Below are 13,817 nucleotides of genomic sequence, written 5' to 3' on the forward strand. Positions count from 1 at the left end.
GGGACGCCCTGCGAAGTATTTGGCCAATCATCCTGAAAACATCATAAGAGGAGAAGATACAGGGAGGTCTTCGTCCAGAGTGAAGGATAAAAGACCCAGAGACTGAAGGAGACTCGTGATCTGAGAGATTCTGTGAGCGTGGGGACGTTCCTGGGACACTGGGCAAAATCGGAGCAAGGTCTCTCTGCGGATTCAGTCACAGAACGCACCCGCTTGAACTTCCCGATTGAGAGAACTACGCCAGGATTTACGTCAGGAAATCTCTCCGCCTGAGTAAGAGAACACCCTTATTCTTAGGAAACACACACAAACGTGTCCGGAGACAAGGAGGGTCCCATGTCTGCAAGGTCCTCTGAGATCATTTCGAAAAGATAATGGACCCGCTTTTCTGATCTAGTCTCCACGATGCATTAACACGATGCCCAAGATAGAATCTGAAATTACGAGACATTCAAGGAAATGTTTTTACAATGTCCACACTCAAGAGAAGGGGTGAGCAAACGATGCCTTGCAGGCTGGCCATCTGCTTTTAAAAAGTGAAGTTTTGGAGCACCTGGGTGGCTCAGTTGGCTGGGCAACTGCTTTCAGCTCGGGTCATGGTCCCAGAGTCCTAGAATCGAGTCCTGCATCGGGCTCCCAGCTCTGGGGGAGTCTGCTTCTCCCTCTGACCTTCTCCCCTCTCTTGCTCTCTCTACTCTCTCTCTCTCAAGGGAATAAATAAAATCTTTAAAAAATAAATAAAAATGAAGTTTTATGGGTGCCTTGGCTGGCTCTGTTGGTTGAGCATCCGATTCTTGGTTTCAGCTCAGGTCATGAACTCAGGGTCGTGAGATCAAGCCCCGTGTCGCTCTCCATGCCAGGGTGTGGAGCTACTTAAGATTCTCCCTCTCCCTCTCCCTCTGCTCCCCGCCACTTGCACTCTCTCTCTCTGTCTCTAAAAAAAAAAAAAAAAAAAAAAAAAAAAAAGTTTTACTGGAACACAGTTGGGCTCATTCATTCATGCCTATCTGTGGCTGCCTTCACACTACAACCACATGGCGGAGGCTTCGTGACAGAGATGCCAGAGCTCACGGTCCTAAAATATTTCCTGGCTGGGTCCTTTAAGACGATGTGTGCTGACTCTTGCTCAAGAGAAAAGGCAGTCAATGGTGAGTGACCCACGAGCACCCAGACTTAGGAACTGGCTGACATATATATGCTAAAGTCATAAAGGAAAATATCTTCACAATAAATGAGAAGAAAAAAGGAAAAAATTCATGGTGAATCAGAAAATAAGGAGAAGAACCAGATGGACGTTCTGGGTTGGAGAAATGTCTGAAATAAAAGGGACGGAACAGCTGCAGGAGGAAGAGGCTGCAGATCTGGGCGGGGGAGGTGGCGGGGGAGGCTCCCAGTGCCCCGTGCGGTGGTGCCAACGGGGCCATTTCCATGGACTTGACCATGCACTTGTCAGAAACCAGTGAGTGCTGACGTCAGTCATTACCCAATGTCCGTGATTTTTACGATCCTGCTGGGCAAGGGCTCATGCGATGTTTTAAATCAGCATTTTCAAAGCCTGGATCTACACATTTCGGAGGAAAGCTATCCCTACCGCCAACAGAAAGAGCGTGAGCAGGGGCTGAGAAGCGTTGATAGACATAAAGACGAGCCAAGCCCCCGAGACCCATTCCGTCCCACCACGGCTATAGCGGCTTGGGACACGCAGGGACACAAGGCGGCAGTCACCGAAAGGGGCTGATGTCCCCTCTTTCCCCCGGTTCAGATGGGGAAGCCCTGGCTCCCAGCGTGACTATTTAGAGACGGGGCCTCCAAGGAGTTAAGGTTAAATGAGGGTCATAAGGGTGAGGCCTTGACCCAGAAGACGAGGGGTGCACGCCCAGAGCCCAGGACTCAGGGAGGAGGTGGCCATCTGCGAGCAAGGAGTGAGGCCCCGGGAGACAGCAACCCTGTTGCCACCTTGATCTCGGCCTTCTGGCCGCCAGAACGGGGAGGGAATAAATCTCTGTGGTTTGAGCTGGTGTGCTGCGGGCGCCCGGGCAGAGTCCTCGCGGACACGTGCCGTGTGCTCTCGGGGCCAGCAGCACACACAGCTCCCGAGACAGGCAGGCTCTGGGCTCCGAGCCCAGAGCCGCCGGGCCAGAATCTGCATTTTGACGAGGCCCCGCGCCCACCCCACCCGCACACAGTCTGCAGGCGGCCGGCGGCCTCTCTTCATCTCCTCTGACTTACCACGCGGAGGTTCCCCCCGAGGCTCCCGAAAATAGGGCCGCGGTCGGCATCTCCCTGCCTCGGGACGCCGCTCCTGGTAGAAGCGCGGGGAACAAGACAGCCAAGAGCCTTCGAGGGAGGTTTTAAATGTTTTATTTCACAAACTGTTCAGGTTTGTCCAAAAAAGATACGTCACAGAAACACTTTAGAAATCGAACGGGTTTTATTGAAACGACAGCAACGTGGTCCCTGTTCGTGCGAAGCGCACACACACACACACACACACACACACACTCTTACAGTAAACTTTTGTACACAGGAAGTAGTAAAATACATCATTTTTCATAGAAAAAAGCACACATGTAAGCTGTGGGCTGCGTGAGCCTACAGACCACATACACGACCAGAACGGGATGGGGCAGAAATCTGAAGGAAACGAGGACATTTCATTTTGGGGGCAGGAGAGCCAGAGACAGCGTTGGCCTGATTTACCAGCTTTCCATGTGGGTTACGTGCCGATGGCACGACGGGTCCTGGTGACGGACACAATGAGAGGTGGTCTCTGATTACAGGGGCTTGGGCTTCGTGGCCTTGTTTCCATTTTCGGAAGAAAAATGGTTCCAGTTGCGCGACCAAGCGGAGCACGGACAGGAGCACACGTTCCGGCTCTGGGCTTGCGCTGCTGATCCTGTTAGACCGGCCGGCTGCAGGGGTGTCTGGCAACCGGGCCCTCGAGTTGAACAGGTTGGGGACCTCTCACACCGGACATTTCAGATTCTCCCTCGGGAAGGACGCTTCCGGAAAGAGCCCCTGGACAGTCGCGAATTCCCAAAGCCCCAACCCTGCAGTCTCGACAGAGCCACGGGCCACGGCAGCCTGGTGGCCGAGAAGAGGTTGAGGAAACAAGCGTCCAGCAGCACAACACCTAGAGTCCAGAAGTTTCCAAGGACTCAGATCTTTGGGCTGTAACGAGACATGCAAGCGACAGGCTGACTGAATTCTTGTGCTCTAGCATTTGGGACCGAATCGTCAAAACCTACGAATTATTACGAGCCCACCGTGCACGAAGGAAGAACAGGTCTGCTCATTCCAGCTCCGGGGAGCAAAGGTTTGTACGGCCTTTCCCCAGTTCCTAAAGGTGGCGGAGGGAAGCTGTTTACCTCCAGTGCGCGTTGGAGGAAGGGATGTTCTGGGCAGCACACTGGGCTTACTTCCCCAGGTAGACTTCCTTGTCCGGACCATGTTAGTTTGGCTCTGTTTTGTGTTTTTTGTTTTAAACTGTCTGCTAGCTCCTTTGCCTTTGAAATATTTCGAGGGAGGGTGAAATCAGACGTAAACCCGGCGTTCACGAAAGTGAGAGAGTTTAGCCTCCGCAAAGCAATGCTATTTACAAAAAGGTATTTTGTTTCACTGTGGGTTTTGGGTCTGGGCTCCTGAAGTACTTCTATAAAGCGGGACCCAGAGAGCACCGAGCTCCTCGGAGCCGTTTGGCAAGACGTGTTCCACAAAAACAGGAAGAGAAGCCCTTCCAGAGCGTTTCTGTCTCTCGCTATTACACCGCAGGAGGGTTTCATAACCACAAACGGTTCCTCTTCCCAGGGCTGCTAACCTGGGCGAGGAATGTACTCAGGAATCCCTTCCCCCCGGTGGCTAGAAACTAGGTCAGCCGATGCAGGGGGACCGCATGGTCCACTGCCGCTTTTGGAAAGCAGCAAGAAAACAGCCCTCCTTTGGCTGTTCGTAGACGCCTCAGTGGAACCAACAGAAACCGTGAGTTGGAGAAAAAAAAACAAGTTGGGGGGGGGAGGTGTGCCAACAGAACCCCTCGCAAAAGCAAAGACCCTGGCAGGGAAGGTGATGCATAACTCAGTCTGGGCTGGGCCAAGAGCCACAGGGGGAGGGGCGGGGCCGAGAAAGGATCCTGGTTCGTTTGTCCTCAAGGAGACCAAAGGTCACGGCAGCAGACAGACGGGCCACGTGGACAAAAGGAAGGACGAAGACAAGCTACATCTCGGGAGTTACTAAGGAGCTCTAAGTAAGCCAGCACTGCTGTGTACAGAACCAGCCCGCGGGAGGCGGGGTGCCGGCACGGACGGGGGGGCCACGGCGGGGCCCAGGCCTCGCTCCCCCAGCCCTCCTGGTTCCAGCCCATGTGTCTGACCAGCAAACATCACACCCATTTTTCTCCATTGGTAGGGACGGACTGTGTTTTCAAAGTTTTTAAATAACCACCTTCTACTCCATTCCTGAAACTCGCCTTTCCAGCATTCACTCTGCCTCTTCCCACCGCTGCGTGCCTCCCCCTGTCCTGCCATCTCTGTGGGCCTGGAACCCTCTCCCTGCCCACGGAGGGGCACCGGGGAGGAACGCCTCGGCGACCATCCGTGCGGAGAGGGCACACGGATGGAGACCCCCGGCCCCAGCAGGACCGGTCACCAGCTGTCTGGCCGGGACCCCAGGAGGCTGCTTCTCCATGTGGTTCGAGACAAAGGCACAAAGGGTGTGACACTGAACGTCATTCAAAGGAAGTTTCCTGCCTCTCTATATCCCCAGCCCAACCCCCCGCCCCCCAAAATGACAAAATAAAAATAAAAAGCAAAACTCGGAAGCCCTCTTGAAGACACACGCCCCCTTCTCCCCGGCACTGGAAATTCACTGCCTGACAGCAAAGATCCGGAAGGCCTTCCCGTCTCGAGGGGTCCTCAGGCTGCAAGAGAAGGCAGAGGGCACGTTACTGAAAGATCGGGAGATCGCACTCTGGAAAGGGAGAGCGGGGTGCCCCCATCCCCACCAGGGATTCCAGCAGCTGCTGGAAACACAGCTCCTGCCCCGGGCCAGGAACACCTGGCAAGTTCCATTCTCTGTGCAAAAGGGCCGGGTCTGAATCTAGGTCAGGCAGGTTGTGAAGTTCTTTGCTTTGAACTCCGCGATCGGCCGGCCCCGGTCTCTCTGGACTGGGTGTGCCCTCCGAGACCTCTGCCTGGGGTTGGCATCACCTGCCGACCTCCACTGGGACGGCCATCTGGCCGACCGGCTGGTAGGATGGCATCGTAACCGTGACGCCTAAGCTGTGGTTACTGAAACAGAGCACGCCGACGAGGCCCAGACACCGAGCACCGCGCAAAGCACTGTGTACGCGCCTTTTCACTTCTCGGAGAGGTGGGTGCGTTAGTGACCTTGTCTCGCAGGTGAGAAAACAGAAGCAGTAGAAGGCAAGGACTCAGCCAAGGTCACACAGCTAGTAACAGCCCCCCTCTCAAGGCAGGAGTTAAATCCTTCAGCTAACTGAAGCCTTTAGAAGGAAAAAACAAAACAAACAAAAGAACCCAGCTCTACTGGTGGGGCGCCTGGGTGGTTCCTTCGGTCCAGGGGCTGACGCTTGATTTCGGCTCAGGTCAGGATCTCAGGGTCGTGGGATCAAGCCCCATGTTGGGCTCCAGGCTGAGCACAGAGTCTGCATGAGACTCTGTCCCTCCCCAAAGTGTGGGCGCACTCTCTAATACACACACATGTACCTACACATTGAGAAACCCCAGCAGCGCTGACGTATAACACGCCATGAAGTGCACCCTTGTGTACGTGTACACTCCGGCGATTTTGAGAAATTTTATAGGGTTATGCAATCACTGCCACGACACAGTTCTGGACGATTATAATCACCCCGAAAGATCACTCACGCCCAGGTTTAATCCGTTCCCCTCCCACTGGCTCCGGCAACTTCTGTTTGTGCAGATCTGCCTGTCCTGGATGTGTCACGTGCTTGGGACCCCACACTACGTGGCCTGAGCACCTGGCTGCTTTGGCTCGGAAGGATGGTTCTGAGGCTCGCCCCACACAGCAGCGTGACCTGTACTGGCCTCATTTTTTATGGCTGAATAATAGTCCATCCTAGGGACAGGCCACGTTTTCTGTGCCTGTTCCCCAGCTGATGGATATGTAGATTCTCTCCACTTCGGGCATCGACGAGAAACGCCGCTGGGAACATTCGTGGACGCGCACCCGTATGGACACGATTTTCTATTGGATATACAGCGGCCCGGCTGGGTCCAGAGGTGAAATGTATGCCTGCCTTTTGTAAAAGCTGCCAAAGTGTTTCCAAATCAGCTTCCCCGTCTTCCCTCCTCCCTGCCAGCTGCATGTGGGGGGCCTGTGGGGGCTCCACGTCCTCGCCAGCCCCCGTCGCGAGTCGTATAGCTTGTGGGACACAAAGAGCTTCCCCGTGCTCTGAATTCAGTGGCATGATATCCTATTAAAGTATTCCAACAGACCTAACTGAGTCCCTATTCACAGAGCTCTAAGAGCCCCTAATATTTTGTTCTTGGACACAATGCCACAGAGCCCAGCCTCGTCCTGTCCGCACACGTACAAGAGCTCCTGCAGACCAGCTCCAGGGGGCAGGACGGCTGCACAGCAGGACACACATCCGCATCTGCGATCTGGACAGCCTGCCAGACTGCCCTCTGCGAGACCCGCCCCCCAACGACAAGTCCCATCCACAGCGGGTGAGGCGGCCGGTCCAGCCCACACGCTCGCCGGCCCCGCGTGCTATCCGGCTTTCGGTGCTCGGCCATTCAAAAGTAGGGCATGGCATCCACATGGGGTTTTAACTTGCCTTCTGCTCATTATGAACGAGTTGGAGCGTAAGATTCACAGCCGAGCCGTGATTTAAGCATGATTTCCTGTAGAGTCTCCCCTCCAGCTGAAGCCGCCGGACCAGACAGATGGCCTTTGCCCTCTCAGACTGCTTGGGAAGGGCGGCAGTCCTTGGGAAGCAGGCTGCTTGGAATTCCTGGTTGTTTTCCCCTCTCCCCATGGCAGCGCTATGTTCTTGGCTACCCTAGGACTGAACTTTTGAAACGGGTATCCGATGGGAGCCCTTGGCAAGACGGGGCCGTGAACAAAAGCCAGGCATCCAGACAGAGCAGAATGCTGGGCCGCCAGCCTCCGGGCCGGCAGCTCCCACCAGACGGAGAGCGGGGCCGTGCTGGGCCTGGGGTTACCTGGCCGCCCTGCTGGTTTCTGGAAAGCTCAGGTTCCAGGGCCCTCCTCAGGCCTCTAGGCTGCACGATTTCCCCAGATCCTCTGCCCACATGAGCAGCCTGGGAGAACCAGCCAGAGCCACCAAGTTCTCGGCCAGTCCTCCTGGCGGGCCAGCCACGCTGGGAAGAACGGCAAAGTCTGTGTCTCTGGCTACTACTGTCCTATCGATGACGTGTCTCCCCACCACAGGGCCCCAAGCACCCCAGGACAAGAGGGCCATGTAGGCTGTCGTCCAGACAAGGGCCCAGTACCTGCGGAGCACCCCTATCGAGGAGCCGATCCACGTCGGAGGCAAAAGCAGACCCTGCTGAATGGGGTGTCTATTTCTTAACACATCAACCAGTGAGCGACGCCACTGAGGGTGTCCGTGTGACGTGTGTCAGGCTCCCCCCCAGGCCAGGCAGAGAATCCCTCTGGTCCAGGCTACTCCAAAAAGCCTTCGGGTGGGTTCCCACTCATCTCTGCCTCAAACGCTGACCGAGCCCCAGTCTGGCAGGCTGAGTCGGCGGCCCTGCGTGTTTGACGGGGAGGGGGTGTGACTGATCGGCTGGAAGTCAGCCTTCCCACCCTCCGCCGTTCCGAAGCCTCGCCCTCTGGTCCCAATGCCCTCCTTGGGCTCATTGTAACTCCCACATACAGCAGAAGGGAGCATCAGTTGGCACAGCATATCTGGGCGATTTTCTTAAAAGGCATTGGCCATTTTAATAAAGGGTTTCAAGAACTTTCGTAAAAAGTATTGGAAAAAATCCCTCAGTGAGCTCTGAATACATCTCTGAACTCAGCAACGTGTCCGTCATTCGGCCGGCGTGCGGCTGAGCACCTACGACGTGTGGGGCACTGGGCTGCGTGCGGGGGACGCGGGGTTAACAGAACTGCTGAAGTTCTTGCTTTCACGGGCAAGAACTGGGGGTGCCAAGTGACAGCTAAACACGGCGAAGAGATCATCTCAGAGAGTGACGGGTCCTGGGAGCAAAACCACACCAGGAAATGGGACCAGAGCAGCGCAGGGGTGAGGCTCAGAATAATGGGACCAGAGCAGTGCAGGGGTGAGGCTCAGAATAAGGAGACCAGAGCCGGGCAGGGAGGAGGGACATAGGGTGGTAGGATCATAGCAGAGCAGGGATGAGGGACACAGGATGATGGGACCAGAGCAGGGCAGGGCTGAGGCTCAGAATAAGGAGACCAGAGCAGGGCAGGGAGGAGGGACATAGGGTGGTGGGATCAGAGCAGAGCAGGGGTGAGGGACACAGGGTGATGGGAATGGAGCAGGCCAGGGGAGGCAGCAGCTGTGTGACAGGCTGAGTGACAAGGGGACCCCATCACAGGAACACATGGCAGATGGGGCGGGGTTCAGGGTCAGGTGACAGTGGGTGCAAAGGCGCTCGTCTCAGTGCGTCCCCAGAACAGAGAGGCCAGCGAGCGAAGGGTCATGAAGAGGGACAACGCATCGAGAGGGTAGAGAGATGGGCAAGGGTCGCATCAGCTGTGACCTTGCGTGGGGAGGGGAGGGGCTTTCACTCTTGCCGTGGAAGAAGCCTAACCCCTCAGAGAGACGTGGTCTGGCCCAGCGACCGTCTACCGGAAGGAAGTTCTCTTAAGAAACTGTCAGGCAAGCACACGGGCTGATGCAAAGATGTTCTCTGCTGTGTTGTTTATCGCAGCAAAGTGAAAGGAAACAGCCCGGATGTCCGTCCGGGGACGGTCTGTCCACACAAGGGAAGAGGCTGCAGCCACGGAAATGATGGCGTGGCTACGTGGGACGTGGCTTGGGAGCACATTCAAACGGTCACTGACTGAAAAAAAACAGTTACCCTCGCAATGCAGGGAGCCCGATCCGTTTCGGGTAAAACAAAAACAAGAAAGAAGGGGTTTGTGAACAGAAAAAAATCCGGAAGGAAACACACGAGAACGCTGACACTGGCTGTGGGATTTTCAGTGACAGTAATGGAAATCTGAAATTATTCTGAAATTATTTTCTTAAATAACTGGAAATTACACCTTGACATTATTTTCTTAAAATGTCTCAAAATGAAGATTTTAATCCCTTGAAATGAATTCCTTAAAATTATTTTAAAATTAAAATGATTTCTGGAGGTTTCTCTAATTTTAAAAAGAAGAGGAAGGAACGGAGGAAGAGAGAGCCCGCAAGACCTCCAGAAGGGCTGGGAGAAGCCGAACGCACCCCCGGGAGCCGGCAGCTCTGCCCACCCCTGCTGCCCGCGGGATGCCGCCTGGGTCCTTACATAAGCTCCCCCCGTGCACCCCTCAAGGGCACCCCACGGGATCTCTCAGGTTCTCGTAACTTACAGAAAGGGAACCAAGGCTCTGAGTAATGACGCGATTTGCCCCAAAGGGAACACCTTGTTCCGGGTGCAGCTGGGATGCGGACCCCGGTGTGTCGAGGCCCCTAACCATTATTCTGAGCAGTCAGGCTGTGGCCGGCCATCTCCGAGGGCGACATCGGCCCACCCCAGGTCCCCGGGGGGCGGGGGAGGTTGTAGGCCCACGAGGAGGCGCAGACATCGGACTGCATCCTGGAGCTACCACCCAGACAGCAATGACAGCACGGCATGCCCTTCCCGGCATGGGGCGGGCTGTCCCAGGAGGGACCGCGGGCTTGCCCACGAGCTGGCTGGCCCCACGGAGTCACAGAACCCAGCGTCAGATGGACTATAGGAAAGGAACACGCGACGGCCCTCCTGGCTTTTTCAGGGTGTAATTTCTTTTTAATTACGAAGAAATATCATTTCTTTGTATACGTGTCCGTATGCGTATTGATATGTATAGACGTATATGCGTGTAGGTTTGTATGCAGTGTAGGTATCTTGTTGGTTTATTTTACAGATCCGAACCCTGTTCTCCCGGAGTCCCATCTGTTTGCAGATCTTCCGGGAAAACTCAAGAGTCAGACAGACGCAGCTTCAGATCGTATCCCTAGGACCTTGGTTAGTCCTGCTCTCCGAGCCCGTTCTCCCCTCTGCAGAACAGGGCTCGAGAAAGCATCCGGTCCTTAGGGACAGCGGGAGGAGTACGCAAGCCTGTGCCAGCACCCCGGGTCGGGGCGCTCAGTCAGTGGGAGCTGCAAACAGCGTCCTTCCTATGCCGATTGAACCCCGATCGCCCCTCCGGGAAAGGACCGTGTGGCTGGCATGCGGCGGGTCCACACATGGTGACAAAGGCACTATCCCACAGAAGCCCAAACCCTGTCACAAGTCCTCCTCTTATTGCGTGAAATATAAAAATATTCTTTCAGGAAAAGAGTTTCAGAACAGTGTGCGGTATATGATCTCCATCTTGATTTTGTACGGGTTGTATGCGCCCTGGGGGAGAAGGCCTGAAAGCTATAAATGAGCAATTAACAGAGGTTAGCAGGGCACCTGTGTAGGACTCTGGTTTTCTACCCCCAAGACTTATTACTTAAATAGTAAGTATGTATTTCTTTTCTAATATAAACTTTTAAAGATAGGGGCGCCTGGGTGGCTCAGTGGGTTAAGCCTCTGCCTTCGGCTCAGGTCATGATCCTGGGGTCCTGGGGTCGAGCCCCGCATTGGGCTCTCTGCTCGGTGGGGAGTCTGCTTCCCTCTCTCTCTCTGCCTGCCTCTCTGCCTACTTGTGGTCTCTGTCAAATAAATAAATAAAATCTTTTAAAAAAAACAATCTTTTAAAGATAAAAACAAGTGCGCCCTTGCCCTGAAGGCTCGTCCGACCCCTCCTGGGCAGGGCTTCTGCCCCAGGCTCAGGGATCACGTGTGCTGGTGAAGAGAACGGGTATGGGGGTAGGTGGCCTGGATTCAGTCACGGCTCTGGGGCATGCTGGCTGTGTGACCTTGAACAAGTCACTCAACCTCTCTGGGCCTCCCTTTCCTTCCTGATAAAGTGGGGATAACTGGAGTCCCCACTTCATGGGGCTGCTGGGGGGATTTGATGAGCTACCATGTGTACAGATCTTGGAGGGTACGGAGAGAGAAACCCACCCATTTGCCCAGCAGTGGGAACCCGACACCCAGCCTTGGTCCAGCCAGCTTGGGGGAGAGTGAGGAGCTTGTGACATACGGAAACAACAGCTTAATGGTGTCTGCTTCTCAGAGTTTCTGGATATACTGAGGGATTTTCAGACACCCAACCCTTCCGAGTCCCAGGGCCGGGCTGCCCAGTAGAGCAGCCGACCAGTCACAGTGGCTACTGGGCACGTGAGATGGGACTCGCCCAGACTGAGATGCTGGATGTGTGTCATACAGGGTAGAGCTCCAAGATCTTATTTTTAAAAAAGTGCCTATTTCTTATCAATGACTTTCTATTAATTGACATTAAAATAATATTTTTGATACAATGCATTCAATCAAATATATTCTAAATTGTCCTTCTTTTTACTTGTTACTGTGTCTACCAGAAGCTTTAGAACCCTGTGTGGCTCTTGGTTAAGCGTGTGCTGGACATGCCCCAGGAGGTCAGGGCCTGGCACAAAGACGCTGCCCACAAATGCGACACTCGCTTTTAGATGAAAGTCCTTCCACGTATAGATCATCCACCTCTGTGTACGGGTTATGTTTGTTAAAACCAAGTGGCCAAGAATGCTATCTGTCAGCACCGGTGTGTTTCCCAATCTCCTTGTGAAATCGGTCTTTAAAAAAAACGGTCCTGGTCTAGGAAAAATTCCTGAACCGATATTCACCCAGATGTCCAGCTTCTTCACGAGAGCATTCCAGCACACCCGAGTCCCAATGTCGAGAGCCCTTCCTGACACCTCTCCTTTCCTCTGCAAATCCTTTGTCGGGCATGTGTGTGAGACAGAAGATTCCTGCCCTCCCACAGGGTCTCAGTTCTGCATACGCGTCTTTCAAAACTCTCAGGAAATCCTCTTCTAGAAAAAGACCACTGCTACTCCAAAGCTACTCCGCAGCCGGACTGACTTCTGGCCCAGGTGCCGAGAATTCTGCTCAGGAGGGTTCCGTTTGCTTGCTCGACTGGAGGAGTCCCTGAAGGGGCATGAAGTTCGCAGTGCCCAGTCCCAGAGTGTCCGGCATCTGCGACTCCCTGGGGACTCCCTGGGCCCGCTCTCGGGGAGCAGCAGCTGTTCGGGACAGAGCCACCCTCCAGCCCCAGGCTTTGTTCCCGCAGCCCCTAATAGGAACAGGATCTGGGGAGGTTTCTCAGTCCTGGTCTCTGTGCAGAGGGCTGCGGAGGTCCCATGTCAACGAGGGGCCGTGGGGCGCGGCCAGAGCCACGTCACCGAGGAGGAGACTCCAGACAGTGAGATGGGGCCCTGCTTCATGGGCGCAGCTGCCTGCCCTCCAGGACGGTGACGCCCGGGCCCCCGCACTGGTCCTTTCTCCTGCCATCTCTGCCCCACTGGATGACACGGCCCTCACGGGCAGAGATCAGGCCGCGTGTTCCCCGCCGGATCCCGGTGCCTGGGACATCGCACGGGCTCGCCAAGTGACCCCTGACGGGTGAGTGCGCATCGGAAGGACGGACGCACGGTTGGAAGCGTGACTTCCCGCAAGGTGCTCCCCTTGTCCCGAAAGACCATCCACGCGGCCTATTTCTTACGCACAAGTCACTTGGCCCTACGTGCAGGAACCATGGCGCCGAGGTGAGCAACAGACTTCCAAGTGATACCATAGGTACGAGGGCCCCGGGTTCACGGGGGACTTACGGTGAGCCGCCGGCCGGTGCTTGGCCAGACCCTCTCCATGATCCTCACAGCGACCATGTGACAGAGGATGGACTGAAGCTCGGGGAGACCGCCTGCCCAAGGACACCCAGTGGGGAGCAGGGTCCCAAATGCCATCAGACCCCACCCCACAACAGCGCCCTCCCAGCGTGGCCTCCCCCTTCCGTGTGTGCAGGGTGGACTCGGAGGTCTCGACGTCCACAGACACCAGCATCCTGGGGCCCCAGGAGAACAAGTCCAAATCGCAAAGTATCAGAATCCCACATGGTGCCTGTGTGTGCCGGGGACGCGACCACCCTCATGGCATCGTCCGACGTGCACCAGGACCCCTGGGAGTCGTGTTCATGGAAATCACAGAGCCTAGTCCGGGAACTTCAGAATCTACAGGTCTGGGGAGGGCCCAAGAACCTGCTTTTCTGGGACGCCTGGGTGGCTCAGTGGGTTAAAGCCTCTGCCTTCGGCTCAGGTCATGATCTCAGGGTCCTGGGGTCAAGCCCTGCATCAGGCTCTCTGCTCAGTAGGGAGCTTGCTTCCCTACTCCCCTCTCTCTGCCTGCCTCTCTGCCTACTTGTGATCTCTGTCTGTCAAATAAATAAATAAAATCTTAAAAAAAGAAAGAAAGAAAGAAAGAAAGAAAGAAAGAAAGAAAGAACCTGCTTTTCTAGCAGGAGGCTCCCAGCTGACCTGGATTTTGCTTCTCTGTGGGGGCCGGTCTGAGACCCACCGCCTTACCACAACCCCAGGGTAGGTGTTATCACCTTCCTCTTTATAGGTGGGGAAACTGAGTCACAAGCAAGCGAGTCCAAGAAGGAAGGGAAGCAGGATCTCAACTTGGAGATGCTGCAGGAACTCCCTAGAAGCTTTCCGAAAAGTGCAGTGGGCATCGGCCACTCTG

The 13,817-nt window shown here is 55.1% G+C and overlaps 1 protein-coding gene across 2 annotated transcripts in view; it reads right to left on the reverse strand.

Annotated features, from left to right (window-relative positions):
• Window positions 1–2,344: 2,344 nt before the first annotated feature.
• Window positions 2,345–13,817, reverse strand: part of CRISPLD2 (cysteine rich secretory protein LCCL domain containing 2) — a gene marked incomplete at its 5' end in the record, with an annotated part of 47,253 nt that continues 35,780 nt past the window's right edge. The window contains one exon of one of the 2 annotated variants that reach the window (XM_080828429.1): window positions 2,345–4,915. In XM_080828429.1, coding sequence (XP_080684555.1) covers window positions 4,861–4,915 — 55 coding nt within the window. In that variant the 3' untranslated portion in view covers window positions 2,345–4,860. The remainder of the gene's footprint in view (window positions 4,916–13,817) is intronic. The other variant, XM_080828430.1, reaches the window with a different exon arrangement.

This window comes from Martes martes (genome assembly GCF_963455335.1).
Source record: "Martes martes genome assembly, chromosome: 17".
Classification (NCBI taxonomy): Eukaryota; Metazoa; Chordata; class Mammalia; order Carnivora; family Mustelidae; genus Martes; species Martes martes.